The sequence below is a fragment of the Nymphaea colorata genome, chromosome 9, assembly GCF_008831285.2.
Source record: "Nymphaea colorata isolate Beijing-Zhang1983 chromosome 9, ASM883128v2, whole genome shotgun sequence".
NCBI lineage: Eukaryota > Viridiplantae > Streptophyta > Magnoliopsida > Nymphaeales > Nymphaeaceae > Nymphaea > Nymphaea colorata.
The window spans coordinates 14,211,797-14,226,226 of record NC_045146.1 but is presented as its reverse complement, the minus strand read 5'-3'; the positions used below and the strand labels follow the sequence as shown (position 1 = coordinate 14,226,226).

Here is a 14,430-nt window from a genome sequence, read left to right as displayed (position 1 = left end):
CCACTCAGTTGAAGTTATATATATATATATATATATATATATATATATATATATATATATATATATATATATAACCTGATGAAAATGACGTAGGCTATCGATTCAAATGAGATAAAATGAAAGATATATAGCCAAGCTGTTTTTTTTAAGAGCTCAAGATACCCATAAAAAAGACAAAAAATTACTTTATAAGTAAACTTATTTTTCTCCTATTTGAAAAAGAAGGTATTTTGGACTTCTCAAGAAAAAAAACTTGTTTTTTATATTTCAACTAAATCTTAGTAACTAATGATTAAGTTAAAGCAATAAAAACTCAATTGTAGGGTATTTCAGTATCTTCAAAATATCACTAGGTTTGTGTTTTCTTTTGACTTAATCTCTACCTATGATTTTCCTAAGAATCCACTTTCATGACATTCCCAACAAGGCTGACATATAACTGTTTCATAGCTAGCTCTTTTTCTTTCTCACAATATACAATATACATGATGACTCTGGTTATCTAGAGTTATATAGTCATCGAACGAGGGTCATCTGTATGGATAGTCGAGAGAACAACAAGAAAAAAAAAATGTATGAGCTAATACTAAACGATGAAAATACTCATCACATTTTGTCATTGTTTTTTCTTTTAACTGTCCATCATGTTGAATCGAACAATTTTTGTAGATGGTTAGGTAACCATAAAAAGCCAGAATGGCCATTCAATTTTTATATATAAAATCTCTTTTTAAGCCAATAACTTGGCATAAGAGGAGTACGACATGCATCCTTATTGGGATGCTTGTTGAGTTGCAAAAGGGATGCCTCTCCTTTGCCAATGTTTTTGAAACGGAAGGTGTTTGCCGTCCATGACGCTATTGGGGATGGCCGGCGGGGCGTTGCCGGTGGTCTTGAGCAGTAGGCGATGTCCCACCGGGCTGTCCCTGGCAGCATTAGGGGTGGCGAACGCCTCCCCCCTTAAAAAAAAAAAAAAAAAATTGCCCTAGGGCAAATTTTTTTTGGGGAGGCTGTCACCTCCCTCCAGTGCTCTAGCAACGGTTTTTCGGGCATCGCCGGCTGGTGTGTGCTGCCAGTGATGCCTCTCCGGGTGTGCCAGAGTGGTGGAGGAGAGGTCACAGCCTCCCCGCCCCGATGCATTTTATATATATATATATATATATAAACTGTTAGCCATTGCTAACAACTTAAGTGTTGGAAAGCTTTCCTTTCAACTTGGACATTCTTTTCTTGACTCCAATAACAATGACTACTGGTGAATAAAATAGACCTCATATATCTGGTGATGCAAGAAACACAAGCGTCAAATTCAGGGGTTCTGTTTTTGTATAACGGGATCACGCAATAGCCTAATAAAGTGCAAAGAAAACTGATTGAAAAGAAAGGTAAACAACCGCTTCCGTAAACGACAATCAGAAGAGTGTCTCTTTCTCTGCGCTCTAAAAGCCAAGAGGGCTAGTTTTCGTCATTGAAGAATCATGTGCAGCACATCCCATCCCTGCCAAACCACGCCCACATGATTCTTTCACTCTCCAACCCCATTAACGTGCATGAGACCACTGATGTTGACTACCACGCAATCAATGCTTGTTAGATGACAAAAATAATGGTTGGTCCACCTAATAGTCTCCCAACCTGTTCCTACCATTTTTTCCTGATAAATCTACTGGTGGCATAGTTCCAGTTTTCACTCTCAATCCCCAATTTCCTCTCTCTTAAAGAGAATTTGGTTCTGAATCTTCTTGGCGTCATCTAGCTGGATGACTTCTTAGATTTCATATCTCTGGTGGACTGAACCAGTTGTGAACTGGTCAAAATATTTAGAAGAACATCATTAATAGAACAAGTTCATTTAACAAATTGTTGAACACATGACACTCTTTGTTCAATTCACCACAAAATAGAATTGGTTTATCACAACTGCGCTTATGCAAAAGAATGGCAGTCTTAGAAATCAAACCATGACTGCCCAGTTTGCAGCTAACACCGCTAACAACTTTCGTTTAATAGAAATTACTGCTGCTCGCTGGATTCGGCCCTCTTCTTAGTTTTTCTTTTTCTCTTCTGTATTTAAAACTTTCACCGGTCAATAGCAAGCTGCAACTGGTGCGACCAACTTTGAAGAAGACGAGCGTGCCTGAGAGCCTGCAAAGCAACATGATCACAAACCGTTGTTGGTTCAAAGATACCATCTTCACAATTATATGCCACAGTCCCTTAGCAGAGTACAGCAAACCGTTGCTTTTGAGTCTTAAGCATTGACACAGTGCTTAAAGATCACAGTTATGGATGTTCATAAGCTTTTTTTCTACAAGTTTTCCAACTGGGGCAAAGAGTCCCTGGTAGCACAGCAAACAAAGAAGACATCAACAAGATGGCAGTGTCCTTGCTTAAGAATGGCAAAACCTTAGCAGCTTTATCAATCAAATAAGATTCTAAAAGGGCATTTTTGAACCGTTTCATACAGCAAGTTGGCAGTTTTCTGGACAAGCATGCCTTATCATGGCATTGCTGCACAATACGTCAATCCTTCTTAAAGAAAAAGCCTCAGACAAGAATAAAGGGAAGCTCCCCTCCCTTTGACGACCAAAAGCTGCAGTTTCAGTGTTCAAAATTTCCGCAGGGCAATACATGAGCCCCTTCCACAAACACTAACTCTCTCTCTTTCTCTCTCTACCCTCTGCTTTTTTCTTTTCCAGGTTGTTGGTTCTCACTTTTCTTTCTCCTGGAACTTCTTACTTCCCTATTCTAACAGATTCCTGCATGTTTCTTTTGCATTTTGGAAGCTGGTACACCAAGGAAGATCTGTGAGTTAAAGATCTGAGGGAGAAGAAGATATCATGCTGCTGCTGATACTTTCCCTTGGTCCAAGGAAAAGATGGGAGAGTAGGGTGAGTACATCATAGCGTTGGTAACAAAAGGTACGGTCTCCCCTTCTTTTCACTCATACCAAGCGCCCACCCCTTCCTTCTCCCTTCCCCACTTGCTTTGGACTCACCTGGTCTGTGACATTAAAGCTAATGCATAGGTCTGCCTAACGTACACCCTTTTTTGCAAATTGAAGCATCTGAGGGGACAAAAAAAGTTTCATGTGGGGCACCTTACTTTTGCCCAAATTGTATCATTGCTAAATTTACTGTAATAACCATGGCGCTATCTGTCCTCCTGTTCTAATTTAAAAATATGCTGTGGAATTCTGCTAACCACTCAACTTATTTGTGTTCGGATGTTGTTGAAAGTGAAACTGGTGGCGGTGCCCGGATTTTCAGCAGTTTTGGTACATCATTATATGAGGACAAGCACATACGGAGGCGCCGTATGAATTAAATTATTAGTTGAATGGAATTAGGGAGATGTCTTTGTATATGCATATTCAACGGCTGAGAGTGCCGTCATGCATCTCCTTCACCTCATTGTCAATATTCCTTCACTCCAAACAGATTGACTGAGTCTTGAACTACACCACTATCCCACAGTGATCAACATTTGCTTTTGGCTTTATTGTTGGCCTACCAGGCAGAGCTTCTTAAAGAAAGAAGTGCCAAGTATTTCATCGTTTGGACGCAAACCAACCAATTTACTAATCTCACTAACAAAATATGCTTATTGTGATGATCAATAATGACGGAAACTCGTTGCTTCTAATCTTGTGAACTTGGCAAATTGAATGCGAAAATAAATGTGCAATAATATATGTGAGTCGGCGGAAGAGAAGTCTTATATTAGCCACTTTTAAAAGGTTTTTAAGTGTTTAGACAGCTGCATCCTCTACTATTGTGTCATATATTGTGGTATTTTTATTACGAACCAAATTCAACTACTCAACAAGTTGATATTTGTTAAACCAAGCACTCAGGTTAGCTTTGGAATAGGTTACTTATAACAAAGCCAAGTTCAACGTTTAGACTTCAGAACCCACACAACCCACGTGGGTGCATATGCCCGATGAGAATGTGAACTGCAAAATTCTACGAGCCAAGAGGTGGAGATGACTGCTTTAATCATATATTGATAATCTTTCGAACAAGCACTCGGATTGGTTTTCATTTGATGAGTATTATAGTATCTTAATTAGGGGCACGTATGACTGGTTGTGTTTTAATTAGTATTCTACTACCAATTATCTTGGTTAACCGGATCATTACAATTGGTGTCACAGAAAATTCCATTGGTCGAGCTTCGAGTCTCACATATGCAAATACATGTGGAGATGTATTGCAACAGTTTACTAGGAGTCTAGGACATATGAGCAGTCCTATATCAATGGTATTCAAAAGTTCTAAAGAATTTATATATCTGCATTGGTACTACCACGCCTCGATTCGTAGTTGTTTTAATTAAGTAACAAGCCAAAGAAGGGGAAGTCGAGATTTTACCAAACCATTGGAGCATATTGTTACCATCTGAATTTATCCACTCACGCATGAACTTGGGGTTGCCCACCTGCAGATATAGGTGGGCGGGAATGAAGTGTATCAGCAGAAGTGAACATGCATGTGAGAGCATGAAACGTTTTCAATGATCGAACTTAATTCGCCAGATGCAGCTCTCAAGTTGGTTTTTAAGAGGATACTAATATCCTAAGAGGTGGGGATAGTTGGTCTTAGTTTTATATTTGATCCTCTTGAGGGGTTTACATGATTGCAACATGTCTCACAATGTAGATGAATCGCAGCACCTCATGTGCAAAGATCTTAGATCCTATACTAACAAATATGTGCAGTTTTTGGGGGCTTGTATATCTAGTTCATAGGCTTTTTCAGTGTGAGCCATAGCCAGTTACTGAGCAGGTTAAATTGTGCTGGACCATTGAAACAAAATGTTACAAATATGAATAAAAGCTAATACCCCAAGAGGTTGTAGTGCGGCCGACAAGGTGGTCCATCTCACAAAGCGAATTGAGATTAAATCTTGGTAGTGGTTATTGTCACGTTTCAGTGCTCTCTTCTTCTGGATCGTAATAAGTCCCGAAACAAGCTCTCTGAACCATTTAAGTGGTAGATATGGGGGACAGTGGCCTACCTTAGGGGCGAAGGACAAAAACAACTCGCCCTTAAAAAAAAAATAAAAAAAGCTAAGTTCAATTTGCTTACCATCTGAATTCTGTCAATTTATACACAGCACTAGGGTCATCATCATAAAGCGTGCATTTGTTGTTCACGAAATGTTACAGCGGTTTCATGATGAATGAAATCAAGAAAAACAGTACATATTTCCTTCAAAGAATGAAATTCTACCTTGGTTTTTTCCCCGTGTTTGAAAAATTTTCACTCAAACTAATACAGTTGAAAATTTTCACAAGTAATGAAAGCCCCATATGATGTGGGGATTGTTAGTAACTTTCCTTTTTGAGCGTGAATATACAGTAACAATTTATGAGACTGGTTAGAATCCTTAGCACATGACACTCGTCAGCTTTGGCCGGAGAGTTTACCGGTGGAGGAAAGATTGTCATAAATACAAGCATTTATTTTAGCAGATCCGCATGTACAAGTTTGGTATCCAACAGATCAAGTTTTCAGACAATAAACAAAAACCAAAAGCGTAGATTAGGCTAAACTAATGACCATTAGGTAATAAAGATTAAAGGCATCGACTTGGATGGCTTTATAACCATGATCTGATCTCTTTCTGCTGCCAAAACTTCTTTCCTGCATCGAGCTACCAAAATATGTGAAGGCTACCACCTTTTGGACCGTCTTTAAACCATTGACCAGTAGATCTTCTCACTGTTGCAGGATCGAATTATGTGAGGTAAATTGGAGGCGATTAAAACTGTCAAAAGACGACTAAATCTTTTAAAATTGTATGTTGCTATCTCTGACATTTATTGTCGAGATCTGTCTGTGAGAAAAAGAGTGGTAGCATTGCATAATAGGCCGTATTTTAATGTTCATCGGGTATAAGGACAAGTTGCAAGGAGGACGCGCTCCCAGCTGCTACAGAGTGGGCCGGACCCAACACCTTCCACTGAGTTGTAATGGCGAACAAAGTTTTCTGGGGAGCGAGAACTGAGAAATAATAATATGCCAAGGAGAAGAAGACAAAAACAGTTCCATGAGACAGTCGTCTCCCGACTGCTGTGCTGATGAAGGCGCGAGCTGATCTCTCTCAATGTCCAGTCGGCTATTGTCCAAAACTTCAAGTCAGCCTGTTGGCCTAAAATTTTGATGTGTTACAGAAAACTTTGAAACATCATTTCAAGGAGAGGGATCATGTCAGTGAAACGCGCAAATTGGGGGTAATGTCTTGGACATGTATCCCCATATCGTACCATGAAAGCAGACAGAAAAAAAATGCTGTTTTTCTTCTCTAGTTAAATATTCTCTCCCTCTTCTCTTTCTCTCTCTCACTCTCTCACTCGTTTTGTCAGTCATTTGGTGGCCTGTTTCGAAGGGTAGATCCTTCAACTGCAAGTTGGTCGATCAAAAATTTCAAGAATGAAACTTTTTTTCTTTTTTTAATGGAGAAAGTATGTATTAATTAAGCAAATAACAATGCGCCAAATAGTGTCAGTTTTGTGTTTCACCAAGGAAATGAAGAGCGACCAATGTGGGCCAGTTGCAGAGATAAAGCTTTTCTGTAAAGAGAAGAGAAATGAGTGTGTGCCTTCAATGATGCGTGGGGTAAACTTGCAAAGACGACTGACCCACAAAAAGATACAGTGAGATCGGCTTTCGTAATGACCCGAGGCACATCAAACTCTAATGGCTTCTGAGTGACATTCTGGTTAGTAACTCAATGTCAAAGGAAGAAGCAGTGAGTTCTTTCTCACAATGGGCTCTTATGAGACAAATGGTACCGTGGTAGTGGTGATGATGATGACGATACTTGACTAATTTACCTTTAATGAACACTGCTTTCGAACCCCCATGAATTACTTAAGGATTTGCTTGGGACTACGTAAAAGGTAGAGAGAGAGAGAGTCTGGCACAGGACGACGAATATGGTTCATCTGGGTGTGAGCCAAATAAACAAAGGAAGAAAAAGAAAGAGCTCCTATCTCGAGGAGCCACCCATGTGATTCCTCCTCTTACCTCTTTAGTCAAGACGCTCTGCTCCACCATACACAATTGGCACACGAGACCTAGACCCCTAAATTGTACGTTCCCGTCTGAACTGCGTCCATTCCTGTCTCTGCTTTCCTCCTTTTCTTTTCTCTTGCAAGCTCTCCTGTGCCACAGTCCCATTTCTCACACAACTCCTCGTTAGCACCTTCTTCAACTCAAGTGAAGGGCTCGTTTCATCCATTCCTTAATCCTCTGTTCCATTCAAAATTGACAATTTCTCTAACACTTGCTGCATCTTCACTTCTATCTACTTGAATGATCTCTTTCTACTAGCAATTTGGTTTGCTTGAGACCAAAGTTAGGTGGAAGAAAGTAGTTTCCTATAACCGACATCTGCAAAGATAAGAAGCTGCTCTTTCTGAAAAGCAGCTTCATGTTCTCCAATTGTCCTTGGACATACAAGCTAAAGGGAACCCAGACCGCCAGTTCTCAACCTGGTGGGCGAGGAACGGGTGGAACCAAACATTCTTCCCTCTTCTCGCAGAGCGAAACTCTTACTCAACTCTTTTTTTTTTTTGGTAAAACACAATTTATTGGGTCAACACCACTACACTTCAACTTATATATTAATGACTCCACTTTGTAGAGAGCCGAAGTTCTTACTCAACTCTCTTTTTTTTTTGGTATAACATAAGGTTTATTTTTGGTATAGCAGTGTCACCACCACTACACCTCAACTTATATATTGATGACTCCACTTTTATAGCATAAGAGGAACTTATATATTGATGACTCCACTTTTATAGCATAAGAGGTTGGCGCCCATGACACTTGAAATGGAAACTAACTGGGTAACCTCGAGAACAGACCAACGTGCCTTACTTCGAAACCTTCACATCCACTGGGACCAGTTACTCGGTTTGCTTTCACCACGTACTTTGCCCCACTGGTTGAAAGGGAAAGGGATGTAATGTTGCCAATCAATGGACGGACTAGCTATCGGTTGGTTTGGTCCGACAGCACAAGCACCCACCCAGCTAAGTTAGGCACGCACCCACCACGTTCCACTTCTGGGTGCCCATTAAGTCCCCACACAACCTGACCCACCTACTGTAAGGGACAGCTGTGCCCTAGTTTCTTTTCTCATAATGCTTGCGCCTGATCCCTTTCGCTTTTAAGACTCCTGAAATTAAATGTTATTGTTGTTGTTAAGGGTGTATAAAAAAGATGGAGCTCCAGTTTGCCATGAGAATGACAGCCGAAAGAAACGTTACCAAGGTTTTGGTGTTCAACCCACTTGTCATATTTCTTACGCGACTAAGAAAACTTGTTCTGTTCCAGAAAGAATGATGTATTTTGAGAGAAAATGATGTGAAATAAATGAGACCCAGATGATTTTCTCTGGTAAGATAACTGAGCTATATTGCTTTGCAAGAGACATTAATTGCCATACAAAACTTGCTGGCAAGCTTGGAACTTGGTCCTTGGCCTCTCATTTGACATATTTCAGAACCAATTATTGACACATGTTCTCCATCGGTACTCACATTTAATTTCAGGAAAGATGTATGGAAGGGAGGGACCCCTCGCCATAAAGCTGAATTTTTTCAACAAAGTATTTTAAGATGAGGGCCTGTTTCTGAACTTGCATGGTTGTGGCATATCATTGGAAGTGAACTGATGATACATTATTTACACACAGTCAACTCGACCAACTAATGCTACGCCCCTTGAAATATATAGTATTGAATGTATACTGTAAATTGTATGCATCTATTTGAAACTGACCATGTAAATTTTTACTTTTTAAAAAAAAAAACTAAACAAGTTCAGGAGGAGGAGCTAGAGAGGAGCTATAGAGAGAGAGAGAGAGAGAGAGAGAGAGAGGGGAAGAGAGGCGTGTGCATGGAGAACTACTAAAAACATAATGGTGTGTGAAGAAACTGTCTGTATATGCGAATAAAGGCACCGTTGGCATGAAGCAGAAAGGTGTTTGAATAGGATGGCTCCTTGATTTCCGAAGAATGAGGGAAGTTCGATGGGGTTCCTCTTTGGATTAAATTTCTCAAACCACAAGAGTCAGAAACTGGTGGAGAAAGGAGCCCCCCGAGTTCACGAATGGAGTAAACATCGGGGGCCTCCCATGCTTCAACATCATCATCCCTTCCTTGATCTTAGAGTGAATATTGTCACTTCCGCCATTAAAAAATTCCACATCCATATCCGCTAGCGGTTTTAACGGCGGACTTCGCCACCATAAAAATTCACAAACCACTAACCAGTTCAGTCCTACAAAGATCACTGTGACAACCAGGAAACTAAGAGTTGAGTTTTGGTAAACCGAGAACATTACAAGATAGGTGAGGACAGAAACATATTAAACTAAGAAAATTAGGTGACGGGTAGCGCTCCCCAACTGACCGTACCGTAGCCCAACGTGAGATCTTATGGAATTGTGGACATAGGGATAGGCGTAACCCTCATTCTTGGCTGTTTCCACTCTGCAAATTGGTTTTCTCCTCCTGTCTTCACCATTAACAAGGCTACTTTCTGAATGACCCTTCAAAAGACTTCTTATGGTTCTCTACTTAGTTTCTTACTCCAAGGTAGAAGAACCAAATTGTCCAGCCAGAAGGCACTGCCATTCGCAAAAAAGGGAAGAAGAAAGAAAACCCAGTTGCTTCACTTTGCTTGCTGAGAGAGAGAGAGCTGAAACTCCAGAAAGATGCGGGATGCGGTTTTCCTGCATTTACTTCCACCTGTCCCTTATTTACTCTCTCTCAGAAGGGAAAGAATGAACAGCACATGCAACCGGTTGTACCCAGCTAAAATCATGGCGCCAGTGACGTCAGGGTGCAAATGGGCTCGAAGCCATTTTATTATAGTTACAGCTTACCAATATAAACATATGGAATATTTCAGCACATCCTGGAAAAGGGAAAGTAGAAGGCCTGAACTCTGAAAAACTCCTCTTGGGCATCACAACATTCACTCACACCCTACAAGATCTACTCGTGTACCAAGCAGAAACCAGAGGATGAAGATGAAAGATGACAGTGGAAGGTCGAGAGAGAGCAGAGGAGGAGAGATGACTTCAGTACTTCACCATTTTTTCTATATAAATATTGACATTGATATACTTGGTAATAATAAAAATATACTCCAACCCCCAAGAGCTAGCTAGAAAAGTAAAGTGAACAAAAAAACGAAACCATTTTCCCATTCATTTTTGTACCAAACAGACCCAATTCCCGTCTGCTCCAAACATCAGGCCACCAAGCCAACAGCAGCTAACCGGTTCGTCCCAGAGGACGAACCGGGTTATGGACAACCCGGTTGGTCACATGATGGAGCAACTGTTGGCGTTCTCGTCGCTGAAGAAATGGGTGGCGTACTCGGCCGACTCGGAGGGCGGTGGCTGGTAGGCGAATGCTGCCGCCGGCGGCCGACTGTAAGCCATTTGGAGATACCGCTCGTTCGCGGCCACCTGCTGCCGGTTGTTCATCATGGCCAGGTACTGTTGGTAGTAAGGGTTCCCTGCCAACGACTCCGGCGTCGCTCCTTGAAAGTATCCGCCGGCGTTCATCATGGCAGGTACGCCGTGACTGGCCGGAAAACCGCCCATCGGAAGCCCGCCGCCACCACCTCCACCAACGACCCCACCAACATGGGCAACGCCACCAGGAGCACCATGAGCACCGCGAGTAACTTCTATGTTGTGAAAACCATGGCCCATACCACCATTCATATGGTGACCGCCACCACCAACTTCGTTTTTCCCACCCTTCTTGCCCCCGTTATTAGCCCCACCGCCATAATTTTGGGGCTTACCACCACCATTGCCACCACCATTCGGCATCTTATTCTTGCCATTGCCATCACCACCACCACCACTTGTTTTTACATCAATAAATCCAACGTTTTTGCCACCATTTTTGCCAGCATTCCCTTGATCCGGATTGTTTCCACCCTTTTTACCACCGCCACCACCGTTTTTAGCATCAACATGACCCCCTTTGTTTTGGGCATTAGGATCTCCACCGCCACCACCACCCTTTTTGCCACTCTCTCCGCCCTTCTTCCCTCCACACTCGTTAACGCCGTGCTGGTTACCAGTCATGGCCTGTCCCCCATTCACTTGTTTCTGCGGCTTCATATTTTTCATGGCCTCCAACTCCTCGTCATCAAAATCATCAAAATCATCATCCTCATCATCGTAGTCATCGTAGTCATCATCATCGTCATCAAAATCGTCTTCCTCCGGCACATTGAACTTGACGGATTTGGGGTCCTTGAACGGCATCTTCATGTCTTTAAACTGAGGGGGAAGGAACTTCACGTCCTTCAGCCCCTTCGCCATCTGCTGCTGCTGCTGTAGGAGCTGCTGTTGCTGCAGCAGCTGGTGATGCTGCTGCAGAAGCTGCTGCTGCTGCTGCTGCTGCTGTAGTAGTTGTTGTTGTTGCTGCTGCTGCTGCGGATGGAGCTGGCCTTTCTGATCTTTACCACCCTTTTGAGATTTCGCATCTTTTTGGCCCTTGCTGTTGTCCAGTTGCAATTTTTGAAATTGGGCAGCGAGAGGATTTGCCTTCTGACCCCACAACTCTGCATGCTTTCCTGACTTGGCCAACTTCTTGATCAGAGTTGCCGGATCTACATTGCCTGAGACCGTCACCTTCCCCTGTTCCGCATCAATGGTGGTCGTATAAACCCCTGACAAACGAACCACATTACAAGATGAGAAAACATAGTACCAACAGAAAGGAAACGTTTAAGAATGTACAGAGTAGGAAAGCAAAAGGGAAACACTCGGAAGAACAGAAACATCCAAGGAAAAGCAGAAAAGGTAGGGAGAGAACACCAACAAAACTTGGTGAATTCGAAGAACAGCACTCACCATCTATCTTTTGCAACAGCTTCTTTACCTTCTGCTTACATCCATCACAATGAATGTTAACTTTCAGCACACACGTCTGCAAGAGCAACAAGAAACAGAGTAACTCAGAAAGCAGATAGAGGAGCTAGATTTGCGCTCAGAACAGTCGAATTACATCAAATGAAATAGATTTGCAAGAAGAACAACGGTGAGAGACATGAGAATAGGGGACGAATATTTCCAAGGTCTGGCCTTTTAGAAGGAAGAACAAAAGTACCTGGATCTTCAAGAACTCCTCTTTACTCATTCTTTTCTTTCACAATGAAACAAGAAGAACAAAACAGAGGGCTTGGAGATTTATAAGAGAGAGAGAAAGAGAGAGGAGGGCTAAAGGCTAACACCATAAAACCATGGACAGGGCCATTTTTAAGAGGCGGTTGAGAGAGAGAAAGAGAAAGACTAAAAGAGAGAGAAAGAGGCGGTAATGAGCAAGGGAGTTGTTGAAGGCGGTACAGGGTAAAAAAAACTTAAAATATTACTCATTAGCTGTTATTCCTAGTTTTGCCCTTCATCTTCGTTATCTCTTTAGAGAGAGAGAACAAAGAGGGGCTGAGAGAGACGGTTTTGACAGACTACATCATCGCCCCCTCCCCTGTTTCCCTTTATCGTGTCGTTATTTTATTCAAAGTAATTGTTTAATTTTTTTTTTTTCTCTCTTTTCTGCTTTTTCAACACGTCACTTTTAATTCGTCCCTAACCAAATTCACAGCCAATCTAAAATCCCAATTACCCATTTTACCGACAGAGCCCCAGAAGCAAGCCGGCTCCACCTCTCGGCTTCCTCCTCCTCCTCAGCTCCATAATTTACCTTTTCTTCCTCCCCTCGCGCGTGAATCCAAAACTCTAAAAATGTTGATGATAACGATGATGATGAGAGTCCACACGACGACTCAAGACTCTCAGTTCTCAGCAGTGGTGCGGCCACAACCATGGTGTCGCTCTCATAACCTAATATTGCAGTTACCGTAATCTACTGTTAAATCCTTTCCATTTTTCTGTAAAAAGCACGATTCATGAAAGAGGGAGACAATGGAGTCCAACGGTCATATACATCATGGAGGGGAGGGAACCAATCTTGAGGGGCCTTCATCCCAATGCAGAGACAGCTGATGGGTGGCTGTTGTTGGGGAGTGAGGTTCTCCATTGTACAACACCCACCTGTGGGAAAGACCGGCAGTCCTTCGATGAAAGAAGAACTCGAAGAGAAAAGGAGTCCTCTGCTAACCCTTTCTGTCTGAGAGTTAGATGGAGCCGTGTCTGTGCTGCAGTCAGGGCTCGATAGTAAGAACATTCAGAGTGTGGGCGAGATGGACGGCTGGTGTTGAGTCGCAGCTGCGGCCCAGCACAGTGTCAGTCCTAACGCACCCACCCGAGGAGTGGGCACATGCCTAACCCCAAAGTGCCGCTACCACTCGGCTGCTTTCCGAGAGAAAATGATGTTACCACCACCACCGGCTGTCCGGGTCAATCCCAACCCTCCTTTGTGGGAATGGGGCAACCAGATGCATGGCTTGATTCAACTGGTCTAAACACCTTGAGAAATGACCACTCATTGCCTTGATAACGTCCGGGCCCTTGTTACATCTCCTAACGTACGCAGACACCAAAACCTTTCGTATATTTGCATTCAGACGCCCTTTTCTCCCTCGATTAATTTTTCAGTCTCCACAGAATAGGGGTGAATGAACACTAGCTGAGTCAGGCCAAGTTCAATCAGCTCAAGCTCGGCACTACTAATGAAACCTTGAACTCGAGAATAGCTCGACAGAAGCATCTCGAGTTTGACTCGACAGTTATGTGTTTGAGCTCGAGCTCGACAAACTCGAAAACTCATTTGAATATATCCATTTGATTAAAGCTCGACAAACTCGATTAAGGCTTGACGTGTTGAGCTCGAACTCAACTCGATTATTTGAACGAATCGATTCATGAACTCGAGCTCGACTTGTTAAGCAAATGACTGGCTCGAACTCGTTAACAAGCCAAGCTTTAAGCTACTCTGGCCGACTCTTTGTTCACCCCTACCATGGAGTAACGGGTAGCTGGTCAGACCAACGATTTGTGTTTTGTGTTTTGGGTTTTGGGTTTTGTGGTTGAATTCCTGTGACATCACTGTCTTGTGCTAAGTGATGTAGTCCTAAACCTAGGAAAGGAGGGAAACTTAACTTTGCATTTTCATTGTGTGCTAGATAGAGGTATGGAAGTACCGTAAAGAGGCAAAAGTCCCCTTTTTTTCGTTGCCTTAAAGGTTGTTTCAATAAGTAAAATACCCATTAACTAAACGGTGATGCATCCACTGTTTGTAGTTCGAAAGAATAGCACCCACAAAAATCAAATTGACAATTAGATTTTCAACAACCCAACCAACTATACCACACATCTGGAGACAGATGGTACTCCTGCATTCCAATTCTCATCCATGGCCAAAGGCCTCCTCTTAATTAATTCAGTCCCCTAGTACCAGTAGTAATTGCTCGACATAAACAC

General features: G+C 42.4%; 1 protein-coding gene across 1 annotated transcript; it reads right to left on the bottom strand.

The window, feature by feature from the left end:
• Positions 1 to 10,099: 10,099 nt before the first annotated feature.
• On the bottom strand, positions 10,100 to 12,397 carry LOC116261190 (heavy metal-associated isoprenylated plant protein 33-like). The gene is made up of 3 exons (XM_031639826.2): positions 12,161 to 12,397; positions 11,905 to 11,980; positions 10,100 to 11,720 (listed from the first exon to the last, which is right to left on the bottom strand). The coding sequence occupies exons 1-3, from the start codon at positions 12,188 to 12,190 to the stop codon at positions 10,351 to 10,353; spliced, it is 1,476 nt and encodes a 491-aa protein (XP_031495686.1). The 5' UTR covers positions 12,191 to 12,397; the 3' UTR covers positions 10,100 to 10,350.
• Positions 12,398 to 14,430: the final 2,033 nt, after the last annotated feature.